This window comes from Mauremys reevesii, linkage group 19 (assembly GCF_016161935.1).
Source record: "Mauremys reevesii isolate NIE-2019 linkage group 19, ASM1616193v1, whole genome shotgun sequence".
Lineage (NCBI taxonomy): Eukaryota > Metazoa > Chordata > Testudines > Geoemydidae > Mauremys > Mauremys reevesii.
The window spans coordinates 2,729,083-2,743,026 of NC_052641.1; the positions used below are offsets into that span (position 1 = coordinate 2,729,083).

Below are 13,944 nucleotides of genomic sequence, written 5' to 3' on the forward strand. Positions count from 1 at the left end.
AGAAGGCCTCAGTGTCATCACCTGCCCTGTAGGTGGGAAATATCTTGGGGTGGGGAACAGTGCCTGGAGAAGGGTTGTTGGGGTTGGCAGGAACATTCTGCTTAGCCTTCTCTAATTCCAGAGCCTGCTTCTGGATTTCTAGTTCTCTCTCTTTTAACTCCATTTGTCTCCTGTGGGCAGCTTCTTCCCTGGCCATTTCTGCATTAAATAGTTCCATTCGTCTCTGATGTTCTTTGTCTTTTTCTGCAGCCTCCAGCCTGGCCAGGTCGAGTTTGTCAACTGTTTCACTGTTACTCATGTTTCTGTGCCTTCTGGTGCTGGCCACACCCCTCTGCAGTCAGGGAATTGACTATGTTGCTTGGTTCAGTTGCTTGGATTACAAGTTCCTAACCTTTCTATTCACGACTGAATAAAAAGAAACAAAACTTTTCATTTGCAAAAGGTGTTTTGCTGATTGTTTGCTGGCTCACAAGAAACTAGAAAATCTGGTTTTGTAACTTGTTTCTAGCAATTGCCAATTACCTCACAGTGGGGGTCCTTTCTAACAAAGCCTGTTAGAAAAACCTAATACCTCCAGCTTAGCCCTGCTAGAAACTCCTTCTAACAATACCTTGTTAGAAACTGAATACCTCTACCCCCCCTCCTTCTCAGGCTGCCTCCCTGCTCTAGAAGGAGAGAATAGCTCTCAATGGCTCTCTGCTTTGGTTCTTAAAAAAAATCCCAACCACTGCCTACCATGTCATAGGTTTATTCCCCACTTTGAACTTTAGCGTTCACAAGATGGGGACCTGCATGGACTCCTCTAAACTAAAATCCTAGTTTAGATCTGGTAAAGCTGCCACCAACCAAAAATATAGTGTTTTGGTACACTTTCCATTCCTCCCAAACCTTCCCTGGGAACACAGATCCAAGCTCCTTGAATCTTAACAGAAAGGGAAATAATTCATTCCCCCCTCCCCTCTCCAAGTCCTTAGGAGAGATACCTGGATTCAAATTCCTTGAATCAAACAAAGAGGGATTCACTTTTCCCCCTCCCCTTCCCCTGAAAATCCAAACAAGGGAAGAAATCAATCAAGTTCTAAAAAGAAAAGATTTTATTAAAAGAAAGAATGTACATTATCTCTGTAATACCAGGATGGAAAAATTTACAGGGTCTAACTTATAAAAACTGGAGAGACTTCCCCTCCCTCCTCCTCAGAATAATCAAAGTAACAGCAACAGAAATAAAGATATTTCTCCAGCAAACACACAATTGCAAATGCAGAAATTAAATTATAAGACTAATTCGCCTTTCTAATACTCACTATACTGAATAGAAGAAAATACTTCAGGAAACTTTGGAGAACTTGAAGAATATGTCTGGCCTCCCTTAAATCCAAGAGAGAACGAACTCAAAACAAAGAACACAGACAAAGGCTTCCCTCCACAGAGATTTGAAATTATCTTGTCCCTTGATTGGTCCTCTGGTCAGGTGTTCATCAGGTTACTGAGCTTGTTAACCCTTTACAGGTAAAAGAGACTTTAACCCTTAACTATCTGTTTATGACAGCCACAGTTATCACTACACAGAGTGAGAATTATGCCCACTAACAGGGCTGGCCTTACCCTGAGGCGAACTGAGGCGGTTGCCTCAGGTGCCAGATTGTGGGAGGGCGCCACTAGGACCCAAGTGTAGAAAATTCTGTCTGCTGCTGGTGCATATGTATTCTCTCTGCTCTAGATGCATAGAGATGGTGTAGTGCTGTGCTGGAGGAAGGAGGGCACAAGAGACATAACAGGCAGGCAGGAGAAAAGGTGAGAGGGAATAACAGAAAGCAGCAGGAACTACAGGGAGAGAGAGAGAGGAGTAGGAGCCTCTTATGTACCTCTCTAGCACCCCCAGGAGCCTAGACTGATTCCCACCAGCTTCTCAGGGAGCTTCCTGTTTCCTGCTGCTTCCCTGAACCCACTTGAGGAGAACAGGCAGTTAACTGAAGTAGTGGGGGCCAGTTAGGCCCTTAAGACGCTGATATCTTCCCTCACTCAGGCCCTGCTATCAGCCTGCTTATTTGTCCCCTTCAATTGAGTGTTGAGAGCCACTCTAGCTGGCACAGAACAGCAGTCATGAGTGAAAGAAGAAAATGCCCCTCTGGGGCAGCATTCAGAAAAAGAAAGAAAGCAAAGGAAGCTTTTCTATCTAAGCAGGAAGGAGCTCTCCTGAGATACAGAGACACACATGTTCACACTGAGCCTTCTGGCCCCAGTGAGGATGTGAGTGGTGAGGAGATGCCTGATCTTCCAGTTAGTCAGAGTGCAGGTGACCTGGCAGCTACTGCAGCATCCATATCTCCATCTCAAATGGATGTAACCATGCACATTCCTGAAGAAAAGAATAGATCAGAGAAGAGTGTGGTGGAAGCGCAAGAAACAGCTGCTGCTGAGTTTAGTTCCTAAGTCTAGATGATCCAGGACTGTGGACCGACTTGAGCAGTAGCCTGAGGGACTTCCTTGTACTGCATGGGCCACAGCAGGTGAAAAACTTCTTGTTCCCCAAAGACAATGAAAATAGAAGTTTCCATCCAACACATTACTGGTGTGAAATCCCCAATGGTGACAAAGTGGAGAGGCCATGGCTTAGGTACTCCAAACCCCAGAATGCCGCATACTGGTTTTGTTGCAAACTCTTCCAGTCTAATGTTCCAGCCACATTGGGTTCTACAGGAACAAAGGACTGAAAAAATCTGGCTAGAAATTTGGCATGCCATGAGAAGGCAGAAAATCACCAGAGAACATTCCATAGGTGGAAAGAGCTTGAGGTTACAGGCCACCATAGATGATCAGCATCAAGATATGATTGCATCAGAGTTTCTTTACTGGCAAATTGTTCTGAAAAGGCTCATTGCCATTGTGAAAATGCTTGCTACCCAAAACTTAGCACTGCGTGGCACTTCAGATCAGCTGTATGTGCCAAACAATGGAAACTTCTTTACAATTGTAGAGCTGATGGCTGAGTTTGATGCTGTACTCCTGGAGCATTTAAGAAGAGTCACCACCCAAGAAATGTACACACACCACTACCTTGGAAAAACAATTAAAAATGAGATCATGCAGTTACTGGCAACAAAAGTCAAACAGAAGATTGTGGCAGATCTGAAGTCAGCAAGATATTATTCTGGACTACACACCTGACATCAGCCATACAGAACAAATGAGTTTAATGGTGCGTTTTGTAACAACAACAGAACCTAGTGAAAATGTCCCTGCAATGATGACTGTCAGAGAGTATTTTCTAGAATTTATTGACATTGATGATAATACAGGAGCTGGTATGACAAATGTGCTTCTTAAAAAGCTGGAAGATACAGGATTGCAATAGCTGACATGAGAGGTCAGGGCTACGATAATGGTGCCAACATGAGAGGAACAAACAGAGGAGTGTAGACATGGATTGAAGAGTTAAACCCTCGAGCTTTTTTTGTCCCATGCAATTCTCATTCATTGAACTTGGTGGTCAGTGATGCAGCATCAGCTTCTAGTGAGTCTGTTGAATTTTTTAATATAATTCAAAGCATCTATGTATTTTTCTCTGCATCAACTCATTGATGGCAAATTTTGAAGCAACATCTGGGAACATCCTCTCTGACACTGAAGTCACTAGTGCCACACCATGGGAAAGTTGAGTGGAGGCGATAAAGCCTATCAAACACCAAATTGGGAAGATAGATGATGCCATAGTTGCCATTATGGAGGATAATGCTATGACAGGAACTGTTCATGGGAGAACAATGGCAGAGGGAAATGGAATCACCAGAAACATACATAACTTCAAATTTCTGTGTGGCTTAGTGTTGTGGCATGACATACTGTTTGAAATAAATGTTGTAAGCAAGAGACTCCAAGGTGTTGATCTTGATATATCTGGAGCAATGGAACAACTGGACAAAGCAAAGTCATACCTACAGTCTTACCGATCAAATGAGGGATTTCAAAATGTTCTGAAGAGTGCACAGAATTGGCAGAGGAACTTCATACTGAAGCTATTTTCCCACCCATTCAAGAATACAAGAGTCACCGAAGAAGAAGACATTTTGATTACGAGGCATGGGATAATCCCATAAGAGACCCCAAACAACAATTCAAAGTTGAATTCTTTACCCAGGTACTATTTGTGCAATATAGTCAGTTGAAGAACGTTTCATGCAGCTCAAGGAACACAGCAGTATATTTGGGATGTTGTATGATATTCCAAAACTCCTCATTGTACATAGCAGAGGGTCATTGCTGGCATATGATGGCGTATATTACATTGGTGGATGCCCCTCTGCTATGTACATCAGCCAAACTGGACAGTCCCTCCATAAAAGGATAAATGGACATAAATCAGATATTAGGAATGGCAATATACAAAAACCTGTAGGAGAACACTTCAACCTCCCTGGCCACACAATAGCAGATCTTAAGGTGGCCATCCTGCAGCAAAAAAACTTCAGGACCAGACTCCAAAGAGAAACTGTTGAGCTTCAGTTCATCTGCAAATTTGACACCATCAGCTCAGGATTAAACAAAGACTGTGAATGGCTTGCCAACTACAAAACCAGTTTCTCCTCTCTTGGTTTTCACACCTCAGCTGCTAGAAGAGGGCCTCATCCTCCCTGATTAAACTAACCTCATTATCTCTAGCCTGCTTCTTGCTTGCTTATATATACCTGCCCCTGGAAATTTCCACTACACGCATCCGATGAAGTGGGTATTCACCCACGAAAGCTCATGCTCCCAAATGTCTGTTAGTCTATAAGGTGCCACAAGACTCTTTGCTGCTTCAGCAGGATCAACTCCAAAGCCTGTTCTGGAATATATGTGCACAAATAAGTTGACCACCCTCTTTCCAAATGCTTTTGTTGCTCTGTGCATACTTCTAACACTTCCTGTAACAGTTGCCGGTGGAAAAAAGCAGCTTCTCCAAACTGAAGTTAATAAAAACACATCTACGTTCCACAATGACACAGGAGAGGCTGGTCAGCCTTGCAACCATCTCAATAGAGCATGAGCTGGCCCAGACTGTGGACCTTCAGGAAGCAGTTCAAATCTTTGCAACCAAGAAGGCACGGAAAGCACCACTTTGACTATTCAAACAGATAAAAATGCCAGTGTTTACTACGCAGACAAGAAGTTAACTTTCAAACACCTGAACAGCAAATGTAAGTGTTACTTAAAATTTTTGAACAAGGCATTTTAAGTTGTTAGTTCTCCTTTATTGGGGTAGGTAGCAGAGCAGTACCATGAGAGGAGTAGAACAGGAAGAAGGCAGAATTTAGACCTTTCAAAGTTTTGGCCCAAGCGAGGCGGTATTGGGGCGTCATTTGAGCTCCCCGCCTCAGGTGTCAAAATGCTCTGGGCTGGCCCTGCCCACTAATGCAAATGGCTATTCACCTGCACCTGGTAACTAAGAATCTGACTTGCTGAGTTCCGAGTGCCCTCAACTCAGACTGGTTTGCCTGGGAATCAAGGGCACTCAGCATCACACCAAAGGCGGCTACACTTAGCAGGACTGAGCCCTGAAGAGGCTTGATTGCAGCTACATCCTTCCTCCTGGCTGTGAGAGGAAGAGGAGATCTTCGGTGGTAGCAGCAGACTATGGTGTGCTGTCATGGAAAGTTCTGCACTAGTGGCCACATGGCTTCACCACACGTTCCCTAGAGACCACAGGGCCAAATTCTTTTTTCCTTTACACTGGCATAAATCCAAATGAACCTCATTGGACTTCAGTGGAGTCAGATAGGTTTAACAGCAGGCTTCTGTCACAGCTGGCTGAGGTAGTCCAGAGGTCACAGGGACATTGTGGGGGGATGGAAGTGTGGAGAATGATGGCATATTTGTAAGGGGAGATTAAAACTAAATCATCATCAGAGGTGTCACTGCAGGGGCAAGGTCTGCTTCTGAATCATTGCAATGTCCAGTCCCAAAGAAGTGTCACTGCTTGTGACCCCAAAGGCCCTAGGCCACAATGTTAATGAGGGCTGGCCTGTAATGGCCAGTTCAGGGTACAGAATCCAAGAATGGGGCAGCAGGAGGGATGCTGGGAGAGCTGCATTGGGGAACACTAGCAATGTATGTCTGTGTAGGGCTGAATCGGCCCTGTGAGAGGAGCACTGAGGTGAAAGTAAGCCGGTCTGGTCCTGTACCAGCTTCCCCAGGCTGGTGATTTAAAGGACCCGGGGCTCCCTGCAGCGGCTGGAGCCCTGGGCCCTTTAAATCGCCTCCCAAGCCCCGCTGCCAGAGCACTGGGGTAGTGGCGGCAGGGCTCCAGCAGTGATTTAAAGGGCATGGAGCCCCAGGCCCTTTAAATCACTGCCAGAGCCCTACCGCTGCTATCCTGGGGCCCCGGCAGCAGGGCTCGGGCGGTGCTTTAAAGGGCCCGGGGCTACCCGCAGCGGCCGGAGCCCCAGGGCTCCCAGCCGCCTCTGCAGCTGGTAACTCCAGGGTGATTTAAAGGCCTTGGGGCTCCCAGCCGGAGCCCCTGGGCCTTTAAATCTTGATTTAAAGGCCCCACTTCTGGTTGAGGCCACGCCTCTTCCAGTTGAGGCCATGCCCTCTGCTCAGGATTCCAGCGTACCGGTAAGTCCTTTAAGTTACTTTCACTCCTGGAGGAGCACCACTTCTACTGCCCCTGTAGGAGCTGGGGGGATCAGAAGGGGATGCCAGGCTCCTGGTGTGCTGGCTCCTGCTGGCTGCATTTGTATAGCACAGTGACCTTGGGCAGAGCCATGGTAACAGCACTCCTGCATGGGGATACATCTTTGATGCACATGGCTAACCAGGCTGGACTGTATTGGTCTCAGGGACCAGAACCTGCAGAGAGAGGCACAAGAATTTCTCCCCCACAAGCTCTGGAGGCAGTAGGGGCTCCAGACTCCAAGTACTTTGCCAGCACATTAACGTGCTCACTTGCTCTTTCCCCAGGCTGCGAATACAGATATCGGCTGGACCTTGGGCTATGTGCTGAACCTCACCAACATGATCCCGGCAGAGACCCCCAAACAAGTGAAAGGGCAGCAGCGTGGGCTCTGGGCAGCCGCCATCTTCTTTATTGTCCTGACCGCTGCAGTGGCACTGGTGGCCATTCTCATCCAGTGCCTCTGGAATCCCACTTAGCAGCCCGAGTAATGGACGGAGAGTCCCTCTCACCAACCCAGGAAAGGAGAAGTGGCACAAGTGTTGGGAGGCCTTCAAGGCACTGGCCATCTCTTCAGGATACCTGCCTGGTTCCTCTCAGTGAACACCTCCCTCCAAAGAAGGCCAAGGAGGGATCTGATCAGAGTTTAGAACTATCTCCTGGGGGAAGAGGTCTGATCAGAGAAGTCTCTTTAACCGAGCAGACAAAGGATGACTGAGAGCCAATGGCTGGAAGCTGAACTAGACCAATTCGAATTAGAAAGGCGGCATTTTTTTAAAATAGGGAGAATAATTAATCACTGCCTAAATATATGGGGGAGTTTCCCATCGGGTGACATCTTTCAGTCAAGACTGGCTGTCTTTCTAGACATGCTCTAGCTCACTTAGAAGCCATGGGTACAGTGCCGGAGTCCAGGAGTGTGTCTGGACGGCCTGTGTTATACAGGAGGTCAGGCTGGATGATGCTAATGCGCCCTCTGACTCTCACTGCTGGATCGGAGACAGATTCTTGCAGCAGCAGCAGGAGGGCCAGCCACGCATGTAGGCATGGATCCTGAGTGCGAGGAAGGCGTGTGCTCTGGCAGATCAGGATGGGACCCTGTACCTTTAAGTCATGTAGTCTGTTAGCCCTTTTGAGCCCGGAATGATGTCCGCAGATATGTGGTAGCACTCTGGCAAGAAGACAACAGCCTTCTCAGTGCCTTGCCCTCCCCCCCACACTGTGGGATCAACTGTTCCTGCCTCCTTTGTTTTCTTTGTGCATGTTAGGCAGTACCTTCCCAGACCTGCAGAAGAGCTCTGTGCAGCTCAAAACCTTGTCTCACGCACCAACAGAAGTTGGGGAAGGAAATATCTTTCATTGGACCACTTTGTCTCAGGATCAAAGTCAGTTATTTTAGAAATATTTATTGGAATTTCAGAGAAAAGAAAATAATGAGCAGCTGATCTGAACATTGCAAAGGCTGCTTCCACTGGCCCCATATATATAGATTTGATTTAAATAAAACCCACCACCCCACTCCAGAACCTCAGCTCTAGGCACATAGACACCTCTTCACAAAAACACTCCCTCCAACAGCATCACAGGTTCCTACCCAACTAAACCAACTCCAAGGGACCATCCAGGAATTCCCAGCAACAGAGAGCATCGCCCCACTCCAGCCAGCCAGCCACCCCCTCAGCCCTCATGAGGAGTGGTTTTTACAGCACCCCCTAAAAGTTAATTAATTCAGGCTCTTTTGGTATAAGGGGAGGAACAAGAGCCAAACAAGGAGCCCTCCTGCTGGCAACTTCCTTTTCCAGGCTGCAGCTCAGGTGCCTGGGCTAGCCAGGGCTGTGGCAGCAGGGCATGGGCCAGGCAGTGCAAGGGGCTGAGTGACCTTACAAAGGGTATGCCAGGTACAGGCTGTGAGTGACTCAGAGAGGCTGTGCCTGACAGTGGCTCTGGAGGTGGGTAAGGGTTTGAGGCAGCATACAGAGGCCTGGACCAAGGGCAGGAGTGTCCTGCTCGGCCTGTTCCAGGTAAGCACCCTGCAGCGCTGAGAGGCTGTGTCATCAAAGAGCCTGCCCCGTGCAGAGCCCAGTGTCAGTGAGCTGCAGGGTGAGGGGACGGAGCCACTGCGCAGAGACCCATGCCAGCAAAGGCTCCATGGTGTACATGGGTTGCACAACCTCCCAGAAACCTGTCCCAGCTGGGAGGCCTAGCACAACAGAGCCGGTGTGTGATCTCACATGGCCCTGAGCCAGGTGAGGGCTATGAAGGATTGATGGGCTGAGCAACTCGCCAGAGGCTTGGGCCAAGTGAGAGGCTAGGCAGAAAGGAGGGCAAGGGAGCTCCCCAAGGGCAGTGGGGGCTGAGTGAGCTCCCAGAGGCTCATGTACCACATAGCTGATGGGCCGAGCGAGCCCCGGGGCCTGGTGCCTAGGAACCACCCTGCAGTTCCTGGGACCGGTACAAGTGTTAGCCGGGGCTCGACCCCCTTCAGGGTGGTGGGGAGCCACACCGGCTCACTACACACAGTTGCTGTTCAGGGGGAATTAGTCTGTCCATGGGGTCTCCCTCGGCAGCCCTTGCGGTAACTGAAATAAACACTGTGAGCCCAGGCCCTGGGTCAGGACGGAGCAACAATGAGTCAGGCGCTCAGGCCCTCAGGCAGGGTTGAGCAGTAATAATAAGCCCAAGCCTCCTCAGGCCTGGGGGAGGGGGAGACTGCCACCACGAATTGGGTGGCAGGGGGGCGCAGGCCCTCCCACTCCACTGCGTCCCAGCCCGGGGCCCTAGCAGCGGCAGAAGACCCGCTGCTGTGTCAGTGGGGATCCTGGCTGCAACACATTGACCCGGGCTCTGGCAGTGCTGCAGCCAGACTAGGGTCGGCTGCCCCCAGGCCACTTCCACACTCCCCCTCGGGTTGTACCTGGGTCCTGGTGTTGGGCTCTGGGGGATCCAGGACCATGGGTTCTTCGAGGCAGGGTGCGATCGGCAGGTCCGGCAACTCCTCCGGGTAGCGGGCGCAGGGCAGGCCCGGACAGCCGCCTTGGGCCGCGGGGTTTTCCCAGTCTGGGGCTAGACTAGAGACGTCTGGTCTCTCCGGCGGCTGGGGCCTTACTGAGCTCTGAGGGTGAGTCTTTATACTTCTGGGTCACCGCCTGACCCTCTGAGAGGCGGGCTCAGAGTTCCCTAGCTCCGCCCAGTCTGGCCTCCGGACGGGCTTTTCCCCATCCGGGGCGGCGGGGAGCCACACCGGCTCACTACAGGACCCTTTTTGCAAAGTAGAGACTCTAGGTCACCCTCCTTCCCCCCACCAGGTTATGTTTATCTACTCCCATGAGCCCCGCTCTCTCTGTGTTCTTAGCTCCCCCATGGCTCCTTTCAGCTTCACTTACCACTTCTTTCTTCTGGCTCTCCCTGATCCCTCTGGGCTTCGCTAGGCCTGTTTCTCTGGCTGCCCTACCTACAATGCCTCAGCTCCTGTCACCTGCCCATCTCCCCCACCCTGTTCTTTATCCCCAGTCCCTGCATTCCTTCCCTCCAACCCAGTGCTCAGTCCCTCAAGGTCTAGCTCCCTGCTGTGGCCCAACTTCATGGAACTCACTGGGACACCAGTGTTCACCTCACCAGGGACAATCCCCACAACCCAAGATGTCTGGGCACAGGCCCTTTGCCTCTGGTAGATCCATGGGGCTTGGAGGGGCCACACACCCTATGCCTCATTCATGTGCACTCATTTACAGCCATGCAAAGTGAGTGTGAAATGCTCCCCAACCAGAACAGCGCTGTTTTTACACTGCATGGAGCCCAGGAAATCAAGCCTGCCTCCCTGTCCACTGGGTGGCATGTTGCCTCCCACATTCTGGCCTCAATGGGTCTGTTAGCACTGCCATTAGACCCCCGCAGCAGGCCTGTGCCAGCTGACATAGGCTCGTGGGACTCGGGCTAAGGAGCTATTTATTTGCCCCAAGCCCAGATATCTACACCACCCTCAAACAGCCCCTTAGCCCGAGTCAGCTGGCACGGGCCAGCCATGGGTTTTTAACGGCAGCGTGGGCATATCCAGTGACAGGCAAGGTCCAGCTTCCCCCACTTTTATTGCACCTGGTGGGAAGTGGGGATTAAGGCCTGAGCCAGGCTCCCTCTTCTGGAGGAGCTGGTTCTTCTGACCACTTAATCTGCGCCTTTGAACCCCAAGTTCTTGCTACAGAAAGAGCTGGTGGCTGGGTCTGAGATGGGAAAACTCCATTTGCGGTGTCAACACCTCTCAGAGTGACCTTCATGAGACACCACCCTCTCTCTTGCACCCAGATCCCACCTCAGCCCCACTCCCCAGCCAGACCTGTCTGTCATTTCACTTTTATTATTGGGAAATACTGAGGCCAGACACATGCCATTGAAAATGCTATTTCTGCTACAGAAATTAATCCTGCCGGGTTTCTGGATAATGGGGTCCCGCACTGGGAAGCATCTTGTGTAGGCAGCTTCATTAAATACCTAGCAAGGCTGGCAATGGTCAGACCTGAATGAATTGGCGCAAGTTTCTCCTGTTCTCTGGGAGACATGAGTAAGGTGAGGTGGGGTCCCCAGCCCAGCTGGCTTCTTGTGGAGTCTGGCAGGAAGAAGCATCTCTTCTCTAAGGGCAGGCAGCCCCAATGCTGGCCTGAGCAGCAAAGCACTTGGGGAAAATGCCAAAGTTGCCATTGCAGTGGCCTTCAAGCCATTCCTCATTCACTGGGAAAATACAAAGGAACAGGGTAAGGACCTAGCAATCCCTTGAATTGCCTAACCAGGGAGACACAAGCCTTGCTAAGGGTGACATTCACCCCTGCTCAAAGGGCCAGTATAGGCCCATGCACGTCAGTCCCCCATAAGGCCTAGTGGCTTAACTGTTAGGAAGCCTTTTGTTCCCCCCCTTGTCCCCATCTCCTCCCTGCAAACAGACTCCTGAAGCTGCCCGGCAAAGAACTTCAGGCAGAACTAGAAAGCTACCTTCGGAGAGAATGTCCAGTGTGTCTCCTTCACTGAATTCCAGATCCTCTGGCCTTTGCGCCGTGTAACCGTGGTGTGCTACCATCCTGTAGAGAACGGGTCTGTCTGAACAGGCATCTGTGCCCTATGGGACAAAGCCATGTTGTAAACCGCACAGCAGAGCAGAAATTAAACCAGAATCTAGTGAGGTAGCACAGCATCCCAAAGGGACACGTACCTGGCACCAGAGTGTCAGCCTCCCATCTGTCACCTGCTGCCACATCTGCCTCAGCTCCTCTTCTCCCGAAATCACAATTAACTCTTTGCTGTCTGAAAGTCTGCAGCTGAAGTAAGAGAGGAGGTCAGAGAGAACGTACTAGGGCCAAATTTAGAGGTGAATCTAAGCTTGTGCAACTTGCATCTCCCTCTGATTCCCTAACCATGTCAGTCCAGGAACTCCAGGGTATGTCTGTGCTGGAGCTGGAGGTGTAATTCCCCGTTCAGGCAGACAGACCTGCGCTAGCTGTGCTCGAGCTAGCGTGCTAACAGGAGAAGTGTAGCTGTGGTGCCACGGGGTGGGAGGGGCTAGCTGCCCTGAATACGTACCTAGGTTTTCAGACGGGATTGAACACAGAATGTTTAGGCTGGCTACGCTGCTATTCTTAGCACACCAGCTCAACCAGAGCTAGCGCATATGAAATTACCCCTCCAGCTCCAGTAGACAAAATTTCACTTTGCTTTAGACTTACACAAGACCTCTAAACTGGCCACACAAAGTGCAACTGAGTTGAACCTGGAGTGCCTTAAATGTTGTGCTGGCTGGGAGAAAATCATTTCTAGGTCAGCGGTGTCTACAATAGCATTTCTCCTTAAATTTCCCCTGCTTTCACTACTGCTGGTGCAGTTCCATACTCCTTTGGTCCTGTGAAACCTCCCTACTCACACATTCCCTGTCCCCAAGGAATCAGTGTGGTGCTCTAAAGCAATGAGGTGGAATATCCAGGGGACAGGGCTCTGTGTGACTATTCAGTTGGGAGAGGGGACTCAGTGTTGGTTTGTATGTACTCATCTTGTGAACTGTGGTTATGACTGCCTGAGCCCTGTTGAAGGACAAAAGGCCCTGAGGAGAACAACATGGACAGCAGACATGGTCTTAATGCCTAGCTCCTTGGGCAAACACCTCTTCAGAGAACTGCAATGACTTGTCTGCAATGGCAAGAGGAAAGCTGCAGCTCACCAGGAAGGCGAAACTCCAACTCAGCCTTTGGCACCAGCTCAGGGTAGCCAGAGTGTGACCCTATTTCCAGTCTGTGACCAAGCCTACCTCAGCTTCCCAAGCTCTGCCTGCTGGCTGAACGTCTCCCTCAGCAGAGACCTGAGGTCTGACAGGGTCAGGGCCTTGTTCACTTTAACTGTATAGTCACAGTGGACTTTCAGCAGGATGGATCTGTTCTTGCTGGAGGATGCTTTGTCCTGAGCCAGTGGGACCTGCTGACAAACAGGGAGCAAAGGAGAATCTGCTCTGGATGGGTTGGTTAGAGCAATTTCACCAGCAAATATCAGAATAACAATAATGCCTATTCTTATAACAGCAGAGCTCAAAGCACTTTACAATCTGTTAATGTATTTATCCTCACAACATCCTTGTGACGTAGGGAAATATTATTATCCCCACTTTACAGCTGGGATGCCGAGGCACAGAGACATGAGGTGACTTACCCAGGAAGTCCTTGGTGGAGCAAGGAACCAAACGCAGGTCTCACACATCTCAGCCAGTGCCCCGACCACTAACCCATCCTTCCATACCCAGAGTCAAGAATGGGGGCCTAACCCAAATGCCAACCTCAGTGCCACCAAACTCCATGTGGCATAAAATCTGAGCCAGGATCCATATGTGTATTTCACATATGGGGCCCATTTCTCAAAACCCTGGATCCAAACACTTCCATTTTTCCCCAAGGAAGAGTCTGGATCTGAATCCTATAACTCAGACACATCTAATCAGCACAGGAGTTCTGCTTATGCCAGAGGGGAGACAGGTACTCCCTGTGTTATCATGCAAACATGTCCCTACTGTGATGCCGCCAGGTCCCATAATTTCTTGTGGAAATTTCAGCTGCCAATCCATGCAGCTTGGCACAGCACTGACTCCAAAATCACAGGGAGTCTAGTGGCCATGCCAAATGAAGTGCGGCTACTGGTGACCTGACCAGCAGGTGCCTCTGACAAAGGATCTGTAGGCACAAGTCCCACGTGAGGTAGGAAAAGGATACAGAGGTGATTTCACTGACCCCTGAAATGCAGTGCTCTCTGTGATAGAACACAGTGGTTGT

The 13,944-nt window shown here is 50.0% G+C and overlaps 2 protein-coding genes across 6 annotated transcripts in view; one reads left to right on the plus strand and one right to left on the minus strand.

Moving 5' to 3' along the window:
* Positions 1-7,191, plus strand: part of LOC120386589 (ectonucleoside triphosphate diphosphohydrolase 8-like) — a 34,232-nt gene extending 27,041 nt beyond the window's left edge. Inside the window, exon 10 of the mRNA XM_039505998.1 lies at positions 6,940-7,191. Within this exon, the coding sequence (XP_039361932.1) occupies positions 6,940-7,131 (192 nt within the window). The 3' untranslated portion in view covers positions 7,132-7,191. The remainder of the gene's footprint in view (positions 1-6,939) is intronic.
* A 3,842-nt stretch (positions 7,192-11,033) lies between these two features.
* The window catches only part of NOXA1 (NADPH oxidase activator 1), a 40,882-nt gene continuing 37,971 nt past the window's right edge, over positions 11,034-13,944 (minus strand). For 4 of the 5 annotated variants that reach the window (XM_039506706.1, XM_039506710.1, XM_039506708.1 and 1 more), the window contains exons 12-15: positions 12,936-13,102; positions 11,850-11,955; positions 11,633-11,756; positions 11,034-11,374 (exon numbers count right to left, since the gene is read on the minus strand). In XM_039506706.1, coding sequence (XP_039362640.1) covers positions 11,277-11,374; positions 11,633-11,756; positions 11,850-11,955; positions 12,936-13,102 — 495 coding nt within the window. In that variant the 3' untranslated portion in view covers positions 11,034-11,276. The remainder of the gene's footprint in view (positions 11,375-11,632; positions 11,757-11,849; positions 11,956-12,935; positions 13,103-13,944) is intronic. The other variant, XM_039506707.1, reaches the window with a different exon arrangement.